Source organism: Pelophylax lessonae, assembly GCF_965119305.1.
Source record: "Pelophylax lessonae genome assembly, chromosome: 2".
Lineage (NCBI taxonomy): Eukaryota > Metazoa > Chordata > Amphibia > Anura > Ranidae > Pelophylax > Pelophylax lessonae.
The window spans coordinates 256,534,426-256,549,781 of NC_138769.1; the positions used below are offsets into that span (position 1 = coordinate 256,534,426).

Genomic DNA, 15,356 nt, shown 5'->3' on the forward strand with positions numbered 1-15,356 from the left:
ACAATGGTGCCACTAATGCAGCACAAAGGGGTTCATTAACTGCCATTCTGAAGGGCATTCTGAATTTTCGGTTTCTGTTTCGGCCCATAATTTTTTCATTTCGGTGCATTCCTATGTATTTCACTTGCTGAAGGCAAAACTAAAGTCCTAAAGACCCGCAAACAAAGAACAACTGAAGACCTCTGCAGTTAGAGCCCGGCAAAGCTTTTCCCCTGATCTCTCCGTAAAGAGGACCTGTCGCTGCCCATGCTTTCACAAGGAATGTTGTTCATCTCTTGTGATAGCAATAAAGTGTAAAACATTTTTTTAAGAAACCATGTAAAAAATACATTTAAATAAAATATATATATTTTTTTTAAATGTAGATATTGCAATGAACATTGGAGTGAGAGCAGTATTTTTTTTTTTTTTTTTTGTGCTAGACCTCCTATGAATAACTTAATGCACTGTAGGTGGTCACTATTCCACTGGCATACACAATTTTAAAGCATGACATGTTAACTATCTATTTACTCCGTGTATCATCATCTTTTTATATTTTAGCAAAAAATGGGTATTCTATTGAGTTTGTGTGCACTAATCCATTAAAATATTTTTTTTCCTGAAAATGTCTGTTTGATAAACCACTGCACAAAGATCGTGTGACATAAAAAAATTTAAACAGCCAGCATTTTATTTTTCAGGGCCTTTGCTTTGTTTCCAGTAAAAATGTACATGTATGTGAAAAATGTCAGAATTGGCACAGGCAAGTGGTTTATAATGCAATGGGTCTGGATGGCATTCACCCCAAAGGTCTAAGAGATCTTTGGCCTGCGGTTGCTAGACCATTGATTGATCTTTTTAATCTTTTCCTAATTAAATCTGAATTTGTACCTTTCCAGAAGAAGGGTACTAAAGAAGGAAGTAGGCAACTGCAGGACAATGAGTTTAGCCTCTAGTAGTAATGTTTTTAAATAGAAAAAGAAAAACACAAAGTTTTGTGTTTTTATTTCAGCAAAGCAATTGATGCCACTTACACTCATAAAAACTTGTACAAGCTAGGACCTGGGTGATTCTGTTAATATGTAGTTGGCTAAAGAATAGATATAAGTGTGGGGTAAAATGGGGTTCATTCAGAACAGAGACCAGTCACTTGTGGTTTACCACTCTGTACTAGGTCCTGTTCTGTTTAATTTGCTTGTATAGGATATAAGTGAAGGTTTGGTGGGTATTTAGCCACTGTGTATTCACTGTGTTTACCCGGCAGGGACTGCTTCCTGGGGATCAAAATAGCTCAGTGCGAGGGATTCCCGCATCAACACTGACACAACTATTACCAGCTTTGCAGACCGCACAGGTTCTAATCTATCCTCATAGCTGAGCTTCTACGTGCTTCTTATCAGATTCATATTCCTTTTAACTGTGGCATCATAAAATTATATTTCTCTTACGTCCCCCGACAGTCGCCGCCCCTTCCCAAGTCTTCACCAATGGGTATTGACCTTTGCTCCGCAGGAGTAGCTAGGCACAAGATTTGTTAAGAACAAAAGCTTTTAGCATAGACACACCCCTAGGGGCTGTCCCCTTAGTCAATACCTCCCTGCACCAGCATTCCCAACTCAGTTTGATCTTGCCTAGCTTAGGAGTAGCAGGCTTTCCTGTGCTGGGGCTTCAGTCTCAGCCTTCTACCTTTTTTTGATTTTATTTCAAGTATTTTTCTTTCTTTATTAGCTGTTGTTTTGTCAGCTTTAGTTTAGGGATCCTCGGATGAAGATGATCATGCGGAGCTGGGTCTCGGACTGGCCGCCCTGGATCCCAGGGCTGAGGGCCAGATGGATCCCCAGCCTGCCATTGAGCGTTCAGCTGTGGTTCGCCCTGGCGCTATGAACGACCCATCCCTGTTCGCTGCAGGGATGCTGCCTGTGAGGTGGCTACCTCACTGGACGCCATTCTGCGGTCTCGTGCTGCAGTCCACTGTGTCCTGGCTGCGGCACTCCCTGTCATCCTGATAGCTGTTTGTCGCTTGAGACGGCTCCCCGCGCCATCCGGTACGGTAAGCACCTTTTCTATGTGGGGGCCTCTGCTGGGGTGTCAGTCTGCTGTACTGTGTGTCCCCTCATGTCTGTGTAGTGGGCTCCCTGATGTATCCCTGCGGGGTTATTATTTATTCACTATAGTGAGGTGGGGACCCCTCCCTTTCATATGTCACCTTGTGTGTTATGAGTGCAGACATGTATGTGCGGCGACCGCTACGGCTGAGCGCCACGCGGTCCGCCATTTTCACTGTGTGTGACATGTTGGCTTCACCCTGGGCCTTGTTCAGGGTTGCAGTGCGGTACTTTTGGCGCCGATTGCCGCCATTTTTGGTGTGCGGCGGGCCGCTCGATCTGTTTTCTGCCCCTGTGGGGATCGGTGCTTGTTGTGGGCTCTGCGGTGGGCTGCGCTCGCCGCAGCACTTAAAGGGCCAGTACCTTTTTGTTTCCACACTTGTTTATTGATATGGATTCTCTGGATAACTGGTTCCCCCAGCCTGGTGGGGGACCCTGGGTCTGCTGAACCCCCGCTGTGCTTTACTTGGCCGCTGTAGTGACATTTTTGGTGTCATGGATGGGGGTGCGGATGGCTGAACGTTCTGCATAGTAGCGGGCCAGGTTTATATTTCTCCTCTGTTTTCAGATGGTGATGTGGCTGCTGTGACTGGCTTGCCCTTTTCAGGGTCTCGCTCATCTCTGGCCCTTTTGGGGTCTGGAGGGGAGGCAGAGGTTTAAGGGGTTGATACGTCTCCCCCAGGCTCGCCTGAAGAGCTTGCGCTCATGGATGTGCTGCTCCCTCCCATGAAAGATCATCCTTTAGGATACATAGAACCCGCTAGTTGGCGGGGTTTTTTCCCTGCCCTGCTGCATTTCATCACGCTGTGATTGAACATTGGCGCAAAAAAAAAAAAAAAAGCCCTTATTTCAATTTTACACTGCTTCACCCTGTTGCGCCCTCCGCGGAGGAGCGCTTGTGTGTGGCACCCCAGGTGGGTTGCGCTGGGGCCGTGTTGGCCAGGGTTACCCTGGTTTCCACTGCAGGATACCCCGGTTTTCCGGGATCCTACGGACGGGAGGTTGGGGTCTCTTGCCCGCCATGCTTATATGGTGGCGGGCTCTATGCTCGAACCTATTTCGCTTCCGTCATGGTGGCTCAAGCGGGGACCGCCTGGACTGAGGGGCTCTGGCGCACCCTTGTGTCTGCTGCTGCACCGCCAGCTGCGCTGGCTATGGTAGTCCTGCTCCATCAGGGGGTCATGTACTTTTGCGATGCGGCCTTGCATGAGGCCCCTCTCGCTGCACGCCTGTCTAGTGTCGTGGTGCCTACCGTCGACTGATCTGGCTGATGCGCTTGGTCGACTGACCAATTGTCACGGAAAACGGTGGATGGTTTTCTCTGTGCTGGGTCTCGCCTTTTTTGGCGAGGCTTTGGATACTCTGGTGAATGGACTCACTGGGGGCAAGAGCTCTCTGTTGCCCCAGATAACCGAAGAACACGTCCTTTCGCGGCGAGCGGGGCCCCGCTTTGGACCCTGTCAGGGGTCTTTTTCGTGCCCTTAAGTCGCAGGCCAGGGGTAGACCCTTCGTAAGGCCAAGGTGGCCTGAAGGAGCCCTGGGCGGGTAGCGAGAGTCCGGCTGCGCCGGCTCTGCGCCCCATTCCGCTTCTGCCTGAAGGGATGCCCCCACCCGCTTCTGGGGTGGGGGAACGTTTTTGCGTTTTTCCTCCAGCCTTGGCTGTCCCGCCTCGGGACAGGTGGGTTCAGGAAATCGTTCGAACGAGATACAAGATCGGACAGGGTTTTTTTCCTCAATTCTTCGGCTGTCTCCTGGGCGCATGCAGGATCTCCTGGCCCAGGGGGTGGTGGTCCCGGTGCCTCACCGGGTCAGGTTTTGGGGGTTTTTACTCCAATTTGCTCACTGTGCCCAGTAAGGAGGGCAAAGTATGTCCGATCCTGGACTTATGAGCTCTGAACCGCTTCGTGCATGTTCGGGAGTTTTGCGTGGAATCCCTGCGCTCGGTGGGGTTGCCCTGAGCCCGGGAGGATTCCTGGCCTTTGTCGGCCTGTGGGATGCGTGCCTGCGCATCCCCATTTTCGAAGGTCGCCAGAGGTGCCTTCGGTTCGCCATTACGGAGGACCGTTGCCGGTTCGTGGCATTGCCTTTCAGTCTCGCTTCGGCTCCACAGGTTCTTACCAAGTGCTAGCACCTGTTCTGGGCCTGTTGAGAGCCCAGGGCGTTGCGGTCTTGGGTTATCTGGATGATCTCCTGTTTAGATCGAGTGTCAGTCAGAGCCTGCTGAACGCCCTGTCCACTACGGTACAGGCACTTCAGGAGTTCAGTTGGACCATCAACGTTCCGAAGTCGACGCTGTCTCCTGCGTTTCGCTTTCCCTATCGGGGAATGGTTCTGGACTCTGCTCATGCTAGAGTGTTCTTGCCGGAGGGAGAACTCTGGACTATTCAGGATGAGGTCAGGTCCCTCTGGGACACCCGTTCCTTCTCACTCAGGACCTGTATGCGGTGCCTGGGGTTAGTGGTCTCGGCCTTCGAGGCGATTCCCTTTGATCGGTTTTCACACGCGGTCTCCCCAAGGGGAGATTCTGGCCAAGTGGACAATGCGTCCTCAGTCTTGGGATCTGAGGGTTTCGTTGAGCGCCGAACCAGAGGAGCTCTTCTGTGGTGGCTCCAGTCCCTGGCTGTGTCGGGGGGCAAGTCTTTTCGTCCGTTGCTATGGACGGTGATCACCACGGCTGCCAGTCTGTCGGGCTGGGGTGGTGTTTCTGGGCAACCTGTTTGCCCAGGGAACTTGGTAGGAGGAGGGATCCCTCCTTCCGTTCAGCAATCTGGACTTGGGAGCGATCAGCTTTGCCTTCTCCAGTGGTCGGAACGACTTCGGGGCCGTATAGTTCGGGTTCAGACGGACTATGCCACCGCGGTGGCTTACGTCGACCACCAGGGGGGCACCAGGTGTGCCCGAGCGGCCCGGGAAGTGCCCGACATTCTGTCCTGGGCCGGACCTCACGTCCCGGCGTTCACGACTCCGGGGGTGGGGAACTGGTAGGTCGGTTATCTGAGCCACCAGACCCTGGACCAGGGGGATTGGTCCCTACACCCGGAAATCTTTCAGATGCTGTGCGCGGGGTGAGGATCCCTGGATGTGGATCCGTTTCGTGTCTCGGCTGAACAACCTGGGGGAAAGGTTTGTGGCAAGCACGCGCGATCCTCGGGCGGCCGCCTCGGACGCGTTGGTGGCACTTTGGCATCAGTATCGGCTGATGTATGCCTTTCCTCCACTTCAGTTGCGATCCAGGCTCCTTCACGGGTTGGCCTGAAAATCGCACGTGGTGTTTCTGATGGCTCCTGGCACATGGACATCGTTCATCTGGCTGTCGTGCCTCCGTGGCGCCTGCCACTGCGGGAAGCCCTTCTGTCTCGTTGACCGATCTTCCTTCCTGCTTTACGATCGCTGGCTGTAACGTCCTGGCTGTTGGAAGCCAGATCCTGTGGACGGGAGTCTCTCCCCTGCGATCCTTCCTTCTCTACTCACGGCTAATAAGCCTTGCCTGGTAACGTTTATTACCGTGCTTGGAAAGCGTACTTTGCCTGGTATGTGTCCAGGGGATTCTCCCCTCGCTCATGTTCGGTGTTGAGAGTGCTGGCTTTCCTTTAGACTGGTGTGGTCCAGCTTTTGGCGCTGGCCACGACAACGGGCCAGGTTTCTGCACTGGCTGTTCTTTTTCGGCGCCCTATGGCGTCTCATTCCTCATTCGCACCTTTTGTTCGAGGTGTGCGTCTTTTGGCCCCTCCTCGGAGGGGGCCCTTACCTCCGTGGGACTTGGACTTGGTTCTGTCCATGTTGCAGCGTGTCCCCTTTGACAACTTCAAGGGGATATCGTTTGTCTCTGCTGTCTGAAAAGATTGCCTTTTTTAGTGGCGATCACTTCGGATCGCAGGGTGTCAGAGTTGGCGGCGTCGTCCTGTCGTTCTCCCTACTCGGTGGTTCACAAGGGTAAGGTGGTCTTGCGACCTCACCCGTCCTTCCTCCCTAAGGTGGCTCTGGCTTTCACCTTGGTGAGGACATTGTCGTGCCTTCGCTCTGTGCGAAGCCCGTGCATCCTAGGGGGTTGCTTTGCATTCCTTGGATGTTGTCAGGACGCTCAGGGTTCCCCCTGTCGTCCGCTATTTCTTTTCGCGAGTCGGATTCCCTCCTTGTCCTTCCTGAGGGTCCTCGGAAGGGCATGGCGGCGTCTGCGGCGACCATTGCTAAATGGATCTGACAGTCCATTGTTCTGGCCTATACTTGCAGGAACGGGTTCCACCCTTCCCTGTTAAGGCGCACTCTACCAGATCTCTGAGTACGTCTTGGGCCTTCCGGCTTCGGGCCTTGGTGGCCCTGGTGTGCGAGGCTGCGACTTGGTCGTCCGTGCACACTTTCTCCACTTTTTATATGGTGGATGTTCAGGCATCAGCCGATGCCTCCTTTGGCCGTAAAGTTCTCAGTGCGGCAGTGCCTTTGGGACCCTTGTTTTTTTGGGTCCTTGGCTGTTGGGGTGTTTTACCCCTGGGTTGCTTGTTTTTCCTGGGTTGTTGCTCCTGTTGAGCGCGTTTTTTCTGTTGCCAAGTTGGTTCTCTTACTGTGGGTAAGGTTCCTTTGTCTGATGTGGGTACTGCGTTGCTTCTTCTGCGGCTGCGTCTCCCACCCCTCAGGTCTACACTGCTTTGGGACATCTCATTGGTGAAGACTTGGGAAGGGGCGGCGACTGTTGGAGGACGTAAGAGAAAACAGAATTTTTGTAAAATCTTACCGTAAAATTCCTTTCTCTGAGTCCTCCGACAGTCGCCACCCCCCGCCCCTCTTTTGGGGTTTTTGTGTACTCTTACTGCTATGCTACCAAACTGAGTTGGGAATGCTGGTGCAGGGAGGTATTGACTAAGGGGACAGCCCCTAGGGGTGTGTCTATGCTAAAAGCTTTTGTTATTAACAAATCTTGTGCCTAGCTACTCCTGCTGAGCAAAGGTCAATACCCATTGGTGAAGACTTGGGAAGGGGCGGCGACTGTCGGAGGACTCAGAGAAAGGAATTTTACGGTAAGATTTTACAAAAATTCAGTTTTTGATAGATGTTTATCCATTCTTGTCACAATTTAGAAACCATGGATGACTTGTTGCACCAGTGCTTTTTTCATGCATTGAAGTATAAAGTGAAGAAATCAGATCTCCCCCTGCTTACAAGTACATTTCTTAGGAATTACCTCTTTGCGTGTTGGTGAGTTCTAGGTTCTCTTCATCCTACGTCCATTAATCTACATTAAGCATATATGTCAAATGGTGCCAGATCATGCTAGGAATCAACAGCTTGCAAGATAGGAGTCATCCAGGATGAATTCGGTAGTAGGTTGAGTTTTTTTTTGCGGATGACGACGTGTTGTGGATGTTATTTTTTTAACCACTTTAAGACCGGAAGATTTTGCTGCTCAATGACCAGGCCACTTTTTTCAACTTGGCACTGTGTGATTTTAACGGACAATTGCATGGCCATGCAATGCTGTACCAAACTAAATTGATGTCCTTTTTTTTCCCCCACAAACAGAGCTTTCTTTTGGTGGTATTTGATCACCTGTGCGATTTTTTTTTTTTTTTTTTTTTTTTTTTTTTTTTTTTTTTGCGTTATTAATTAGAGTGAACATTTTGCGAAAAATTTATATTTTCTACTTTGACTGTTAAAAAATATCCAATATATTAAATTGTTGTAATATATTCAGGCCAAAATGTATCTAGCTACATGTCTTTGGCAAAAAAAAATCTCAATGAGCGTATTTTTATCCACTTTAAGACCGGAAGATTTTACCCCCTTCCCGACCAGGCCATATTTTGCGCTTCGCCACTGTGTTACTTTAACGGACAATTGCGCGGTCGGTCGACACTGTACTCAAAGAAAATTTACGTCCTTTTTTCCCACAAATAGAGCTTTCTTTTGGTGGTATTTAACCACTTAAGCCCTGGAAGATTTTACCCCCTTCCTGACATGGCCTATTTTGCGATTCGGCACTGCGTGACTTTAACGCAGTGTTTCTCCACTCCAGTCCTCAGGGCACACTAACAGGCCAGGTTTGCAAGGAAACTGAAGTACATCACAGGTGATATCATTTGCTGCTCAGTGATTGCACTATTCTAATCTGCATCTCCCCAAGGTAATACAGAAAATGTGGCCTGTTAGTGTGCCTTGAGGACCGGAGTTGAGAAACACTGCTTTAACGGACAATTGCGTGGTCGTGCGACGCTGTACCCAAATGAAATTGACGTCCTTTTTTTTTCCCCCACAAACAGAGCTTTCTTTTCGTGGTATTTGATCACCTGTGCAATTTTTTTTTATTTTTTTTTTGATCATGTGCTATAAACAAAAAAAGAGTGACAATTTTGCAAAAATAACAATATTTTTCACATTTTTTTATATGAAATTCCCCAAAAAAATTTAAAAATCTAAATTTTTTAACATTTTTGGCCAATTTGTTTTCTGCTACATATGTTTGGTAAAAAAAATCGCAAAACGCGTATTTTGATTGTTTGCGCAAAAGTTATTGTGTTTACTAACTAATGGAAAGATTTTTGTCAGTTTTGGTGTTTTTTTTTTTTTTAACGAGTAATGGCTGCGATCTGCGATTTTATTATTTTTTTTATTTATATATTTTTTTTTTGCGGGACTGTGACATTGCGGCGGACAGATCGGACCCTAGACTGACATTTTTGACACTTTTGGGGGTACCAGTGACATTACTACAGTAATCAGTGCTATACATATGCACTGTTACTGTAAAAATTACACTGGCAGGGAAGGGGTTAACTTTTTTGGAGAGGCAGGGGTTAAATGTGTCCCTAGGGGCGTGTTACTTACTGTAAAGGGGCATGTCTTTTGATGTAGCCACAGAGACATACGATCCTAAATAGCAGGACAGCTTTGTTTGCATAAGCCGCCTGCCTTTCTCCCTCTGCAGCGGACGATCGCGTGTGACCGGCGGACATCCGAGCTGCCGGTCACTCGGGTTGGAGTGTCCGAGAACGAGCGGGGGCGGGAGCGCGCCTCCGGCGGCGTGCACTCGCCCCCTATTGGCTCGCGGGCTAGTGACGTATATATACGTCACTTTGCCCAGGAGGGGCTGACCGCCGCCGTATATAGTCGGGCGGCGGTCGGCAAGTGGTTAATCACCTGTGCAATATTTTTTTTTTTTTGCGCTATAAACAAAAAAAGAGTGACAATTTTGAAAAAAAAAAAAAACAATATTTTTCCCATTCTGATATATAACATTCCCCAAAAAAAAAATGTAAAAATCTAAACTTTTTAACATTTTAGGCCAATTTGTTTTCTGCTATAAGCGTATTTTGATTGGTTTGCGCAAAAGTTATCACGTTTACTAACTACGGGAAAGATTTATGTCATTTTTATTGTTTTTTTTTTCTTTTTACTAGTAATGGTGGCAAACTGCAATTTTTTTTTGTAGGACAGATCGGACCCCTAACTGCCATTTTTGACACTTTTGGGGGGACCAGTGACATTACTACAGTAATCAGTGCTAAAAATGTGCACGGTTACTGTAATAAGGACAGTGGCAGGGAAGGAGCTAACACTGTTGGTGATCAAGGGGTTAAATGTATGCCTCATGCTTACTGACGTGTGGGGTGGGGGTTCTGTGACACACACAGAGATCGCAGGTTCAGCTATGCTGAATCCTGTGATCTCCTCCTGTTTGTCACAGAGAAGATCCGCCTGCTTGTGTTTACACAAGCAGGCGGATCTTCCCACACTTTCCCCGATGCGCCGCCGAGATCACTAGGAGTCCAGCGACGTAGGTCTACGTCGCTGGACCCAAGGGAGCCGACCTGCCGCAGTAGTATCACTGTGAGCTGTTAAAGTGGTTAATTAGCACCGCAACCACATCTCACTTTACTCACTTTTTGGCTCTCAGGATGTGGCTGAGTGGCAAAACCAGTTGCGCCCGCAACCCCCTTCCCCACCAAAGCCAGCTCCTCCAGTGAGCGCTGGAGGAGAAGAGTAGAAAGTAGTGACTGACAGTCACTGCTCTCCGCTTGAAGCAGACTGAGAACTGAGCAGCCATGTAATCGTTTGGCTCCCAGTCTTGACTTAGCGCCAATGTGGGACAACTGCAGAATCACACAGATACTGTAGTATGGAGGTGAGTATGTAGGGTTGTTTTCTTCAGAAGCCCATACCTTTCCTTTTTAATAAAATTAATCGAGGCTAGTATAATGGTGAAATAAAATGTGAATTTATTCTTTTGTATGGAAATATTTAAATAATGTGACGACCTTGTAATTTGTGTTTTATCTTTAGCCCTGAAGGACAGCAAGTGGATATTAAAAAGTCTAGCTACAAAAAGGTAATTTATGGTTTATTAGATTTAAATTTTCCCTGTCCTACTCTAGTAGCCTAGCACTTACTGAAGTTTAGGTGAAAGATATCGAAAGTTATGTTTTACCTTAGTAAAAACCCCAAATACTGCACTAAGTGCAACAAATACAAAACCTATTATAAAATGTGTGCACAAACGAAACCGATAACTGCAGCATTAACAGATATTTGAATACCTTGATCTCAGATCAATATATGTGTTGCGTAATTAGGTCTATGTTAATCCAGCAAAAGAACATGTTTATAAAAAATAACATATATGTGAAAAAATAAGTCCACTTAAGAGTCCTGCAGTTATTTATATGAATGCATCCGCTTGTGAGATCCACATTTTAAAATCTTCTTCACCAACCACAGTGCCACCACCACCACCATATGAACAGGCTTTAGCAGAGCCTAAGACCCAGTGGTGGGATTCAGCCGGTTCGCACCGGTTCCATAGAACCGGTTACTAACTTTCTGCAAGTTCGCAGAACTGGCTGTTCCCTCTGCGAGTCTAAGGACCCGCAGCACAATTGAATGTCCCGCTCAGACCGCGCAGCCGCAGTCATTGCAGCCGGGGAGCAGAGCAGTGCACCCCGACCCGCCCATTCTGTGACAATAGCGAATGAAAATTCGCTATTGTCACACGGATCCTCCTCCTGGCCAATCAGGGAGCGGGTCCTTCCGCTTCCTGATTGGCCGAAAGGCAAACCCCGTGCCATTGGACGAGGAGACGGGAGGACTGAGGACTCAGAGACGCGGGGAGCCGGGGACTGAAGAGAAGCTGCATGACCGTCCGTGAGGTAAGTGCATGGGTTTTGCGGGGGGATCGCTGGCACTCTGCAATCATTGGGGGCAATGCTGTGGGCACTCTGCAATCATTGGGGGCAATACTGTGAGCACTCTGCAATGATTGGGGGCAATGCTGTGGGCACTCTGCAATCATCGGGCAATGCTGTGGGCACTCGGGGAGCCGGGGACTGAAGAGAAGCTGCATGACCGTCCGTGAGGTAAGTGCATGGGTTTTGCGGGGGGATCGCTGGCACTCTGCAATCATTGGGGGCAATGCTGTGGGCACTCTGCAATCATTGGGGCCAATGCTGTGAGCACTCTGCAATCATTGGGGGCAATGCTGTGGGCACTCTGCAATGATTGGGGGCAATGCTGTGGGCACTCTGCAACGATTGGGGGCAATGCTGTGGCACTCTGCAACGATTGGGGGCAATGCTGTGGCACTCTGCAACGATTGGGGGCAATGCTGTGGGCACTCTGCAACGATTGGGGGCAATGCTGTGGGCACTCTGCAACGATTGGGGGCAATGCTGTGGGCACTCTGCAATGATTGGGGGCAATGCTGTGGGCACTCTGCAATGACTGATGGCAATGCTGTGGTCACTGTGCATTGAAAGGGGGGCACGCTGGTCTCTCTGCATTGAAAGGGGGGCACGCAGCGCTGGTCACTGGGCATTGAAAGGGGGGCGTGCTGGTCACTGTGCATTGAAAGGGGGCACGCTGGTCTCTCTGCATTGAAAGGGGGGCACGCTGGTCACTGTGCATTGAAAGGGGGGCACGCTGGTCACTGTGCATTGAAAGGGGAGCGCGCAGCGCTGGTCACTGTGCATTGAAAGGGGGGCATGCTGGTCACTGTGCATTGAAAGGGGGGCACGCTGGTCACTGTGCATTGAAAGGGGGGCACGCTGGTCATTGTGCATTGAAAGGGGGGCACGCTGGTCACTGTGGATTGAAAGGGGGCACACTGGTCATTCTGCTGGGAAAGTCGGAACTGGTTACTAAAATTTTTGAATCCCACCACTGCTAAGACCCCACATTTGAAGAGGTCAAGTAGCCCTTGCAGTCTGACAACAGAGCTTATGGTACAATGTCTCACACGCAGGATGGATGATGGACCCACAGCAAATAACCAGATGGCATTGAAATCGACATATAGCATAAAAAGAGAGGAGGGCCACATAGTGTATAGATAGTATTAAAATCTAGACCACTTTATTAAAAAGCCAGTTGTGTACTCACAAAAGCAGACAGATGAACACAGGAAGCAACAAATGCCGCATGACCAAGCTGGTTTGATGACATCACTGTTAGACCCTGCGCTGGCGCAATTTGATCCATAGAATTTCCTCCAAGGGTTGCAAGAGTACTACAAAAACATCAAATTTACTAAACTATGTGGCCCCCTCTTCTCCTTTTTATGCTCAAGATCGTTTTCAGTACAAATAAAATGCTTTGCCATGGGTTCATCATCCATCCTGCCGTGTGAGAGTGTGCGCCATATGCTCTGATGTCAGATTGCAGGTGCTACTTGTCCTCTTCAAATGTGTGGGCTTAGGTTCTGGTAAGCCTGTTGATATGGTGGTGGTGACACTGTGGTCTGTGAAGGAGATGTAAAAGGTGGATCTTGCAAGTGGATGCATTCATATAAATCACAGTGGGACTTCTTTTTCAAGTGGACTTTTTTTCACATGTATTTATTTTTCTATACTGTAATACAGTATATGTTGTTTTGCTGGATTTTCATAGACCATATATGCTGGTATAATGTTTTACCTTGCAGATTCAAAGAGAAGGGATGTTTGAGCATTGCAGTGTTTATATGGCAGTGTTTCCACCTTGTGTGTATTCAAAATATAACTGCACTTTTACTAAGGGACAGTTCACATCACATGCAGTCCAGTGCGCTTTTTTTTCTGCATCAAAAACGCATGGGAGATGGTTATATGGTTTCCAATGGCATAGTTCACACCAGTGCAGTCATTTACAGGGCGTTCTTATTCCAGGAAAAAAAAAAAGAACATGCTGCATTTTTCCTGCACTGGTCTGTACTGGAAGAGTGTAAAAAATGCATTGGAATGTATCTAAAAATACATTAAAAAAAAGGCACCGGCACAAGTTAAAAAAAACACGCATGTAGAAACGCAGATCTGGAGTATGTTTTTGTTGTGTGAACTGTACACTTTTTCTTGATCAAACAACTTCTGAAAAAATGGCAGTATGGCATTCATTTTTATTTTTTTAATTTTTTTTTATTAGATTCCTTCTAAGTGAGGTAGATGGAGGAATGCCACAAGCTGAGACATTGTATTCTGACAGCAGGACCTGATGCTGTCAGAATAGACTGATCAGTGGCTAGAGCCATTGATCGAGAAAAAAAATTCCCACTTTTTTTTTTTTTGACAGAAGTCAAGCACACATCAACTTCTGTTGAGCAGGAACAGCCACACACATATTGGAATTTGGCTGGTCCCAGCCCACCCGGTCATATTTCGGTCAGTGTATGGCCAGCTGCTTAAAGTAGAACTAAAAGAAAACTTTTTTTTTTTTTTTAGTTTGGATAGAGTGTTAGAGGGATTAGGATGCTTCGCCGTTTTCATTGCTGTCTGTGCCCCCATCAAGGAGGTTCGCCCTCTCTTTGTCCTGTTTACCATTATCATTGAAAGTGAAAGTAAAAGAAATTCCCACATTTTGGGTTGTCCCCAGAAAACTAATAGAAGTGAAATGTTCCAATTGAGACACTAGTTCAAGGGATTCACTTAATTTTTAGGCATTTCCTCTCACTTCCTGAGTGGTCTATGGGACAGGAAGTGAAGGAAAATATCCGCAATGGAACACAGATGGTAAAAAAAAAAAAAAAAATCTGACAGGGTTTATATCCCTTCCTTACTCTATCCAAAATGAAAAAAAAATGTTGCCTATAGTTCTACTTTAACTCTGAATGCTCTCCTTTGCTTGAAAAAATTGTAAGCAGGTTGCTCCATTCACCGCAAATTCTCCAAATAGCAAATTCTAGTGGTGGCAGGGAGAAGTTTGTTATTGGCAAAGATAAACCACCCAGCTGTTAGAAATAGGATTAGTCTGCTGTAAAGGTAAGCTATTATACAGTCACTTTCTAGAGTGCAGGGCTGAAATGTATCATCTACATCTAAGCACTAACATGTAATTTATCAGGGCAAAATGAAAAGGCTATTATGAATCCAGATTGGTAAACCCTTTTTATCACATCTTTACGGTAATTTTGAGCTCTTCAGTGGCTCCTCATTTTTGTCTTAAACATGTTGTACATGCAAAATGTTTGTGGTTTGGTATGTTGGATGGAATCTGCCTCAATGATAGAGGAGGTTATTTAGAGAAGGCATTTTTGAAATGTGGGTGTTGATGGATTCCTAATTTGCAATCCTTTAAATATCCAGGCTATGAACTTTGCATGCTTTCTTTTAGCATGTTGTAAGTCTTGTGTTCTTTCTGTTACATAGTGTTTGAAAGTTTTTATGAATATGCTGTGTACATTTCTTTATATATGTCTAACAATAATGGAATTTATGTTGTATTATATTGTATTATTTAGAGAAAACAGACTTCTGTGCTTACAGAGACAGATTAGATAACGTAAACGCAGCTAAAAAAAGATGTAACTGCGCAATAACGCAAGTAAACTCAGGAAAAGCAAATGCATTGCGATACAAGAGAACCTAGTTTGGGAAGTGTAAAGTTTCCTTCTGATTCCCAGTAAATTTCTCCTGCATTCAAACTGCCTAAACACTGGAGTGCTAGTGTGAATATTTCCCTGAACATAAAGTATGTTGCAAGAATTCTTTAACAATTATTCAGCAACATTAGTAACATTAAATCAAATTTTTTTGTTTGTTTTAAAAATAAAAAGATATATACTTCTGCTCTGTGCAGCGATAGCGCTGCTGCAGCCAGGAGAGTACTTGGGAAGTGTTGAGGGGGGGGGGGGGGGATTGTTTTTTTTTACCTTAATACAGGGAATGCATTAAGGTAAAACATTTTCTGAACAAATTAATCAAAGATGTTAAAGCAACCAATATTCATAATTCTGATATTTATAGATGTCACATATTCCTTTATTGCCAGATATGATCTCTTTAGTTTACAGGTAAACAGCAAATGTCTTCTTGTGAT

General features: G+C 46.9%; 1 protein-coding gene across 1 annotated transcript in view; it reads left to right on the forward strand.

Moving 5' to 3' along the window:
• EIF2D (eukaryotic translation initiation factor 2D) overlaps window positions 1-15,356 on the forward strand; it is a 130,367-nt gene that overhangs the window by 33,904 nt on the left and 81,107 nt on the right. Inside the window, exons 7-8 of the mRNA XM_082246737.1 lie at window positions 7,160-7,277; window positions 10,359-10,404. Of these exons, the coding sequence (XP_082102863.1) occupies window positions 7,160-7,277; window positions 10,359-10,404 (164 nt within the window). The remainder of the gene's footprint in view (window positions 1-7,159; window positions 7,278-10,358; window positions 10,405-15,356) is intronic.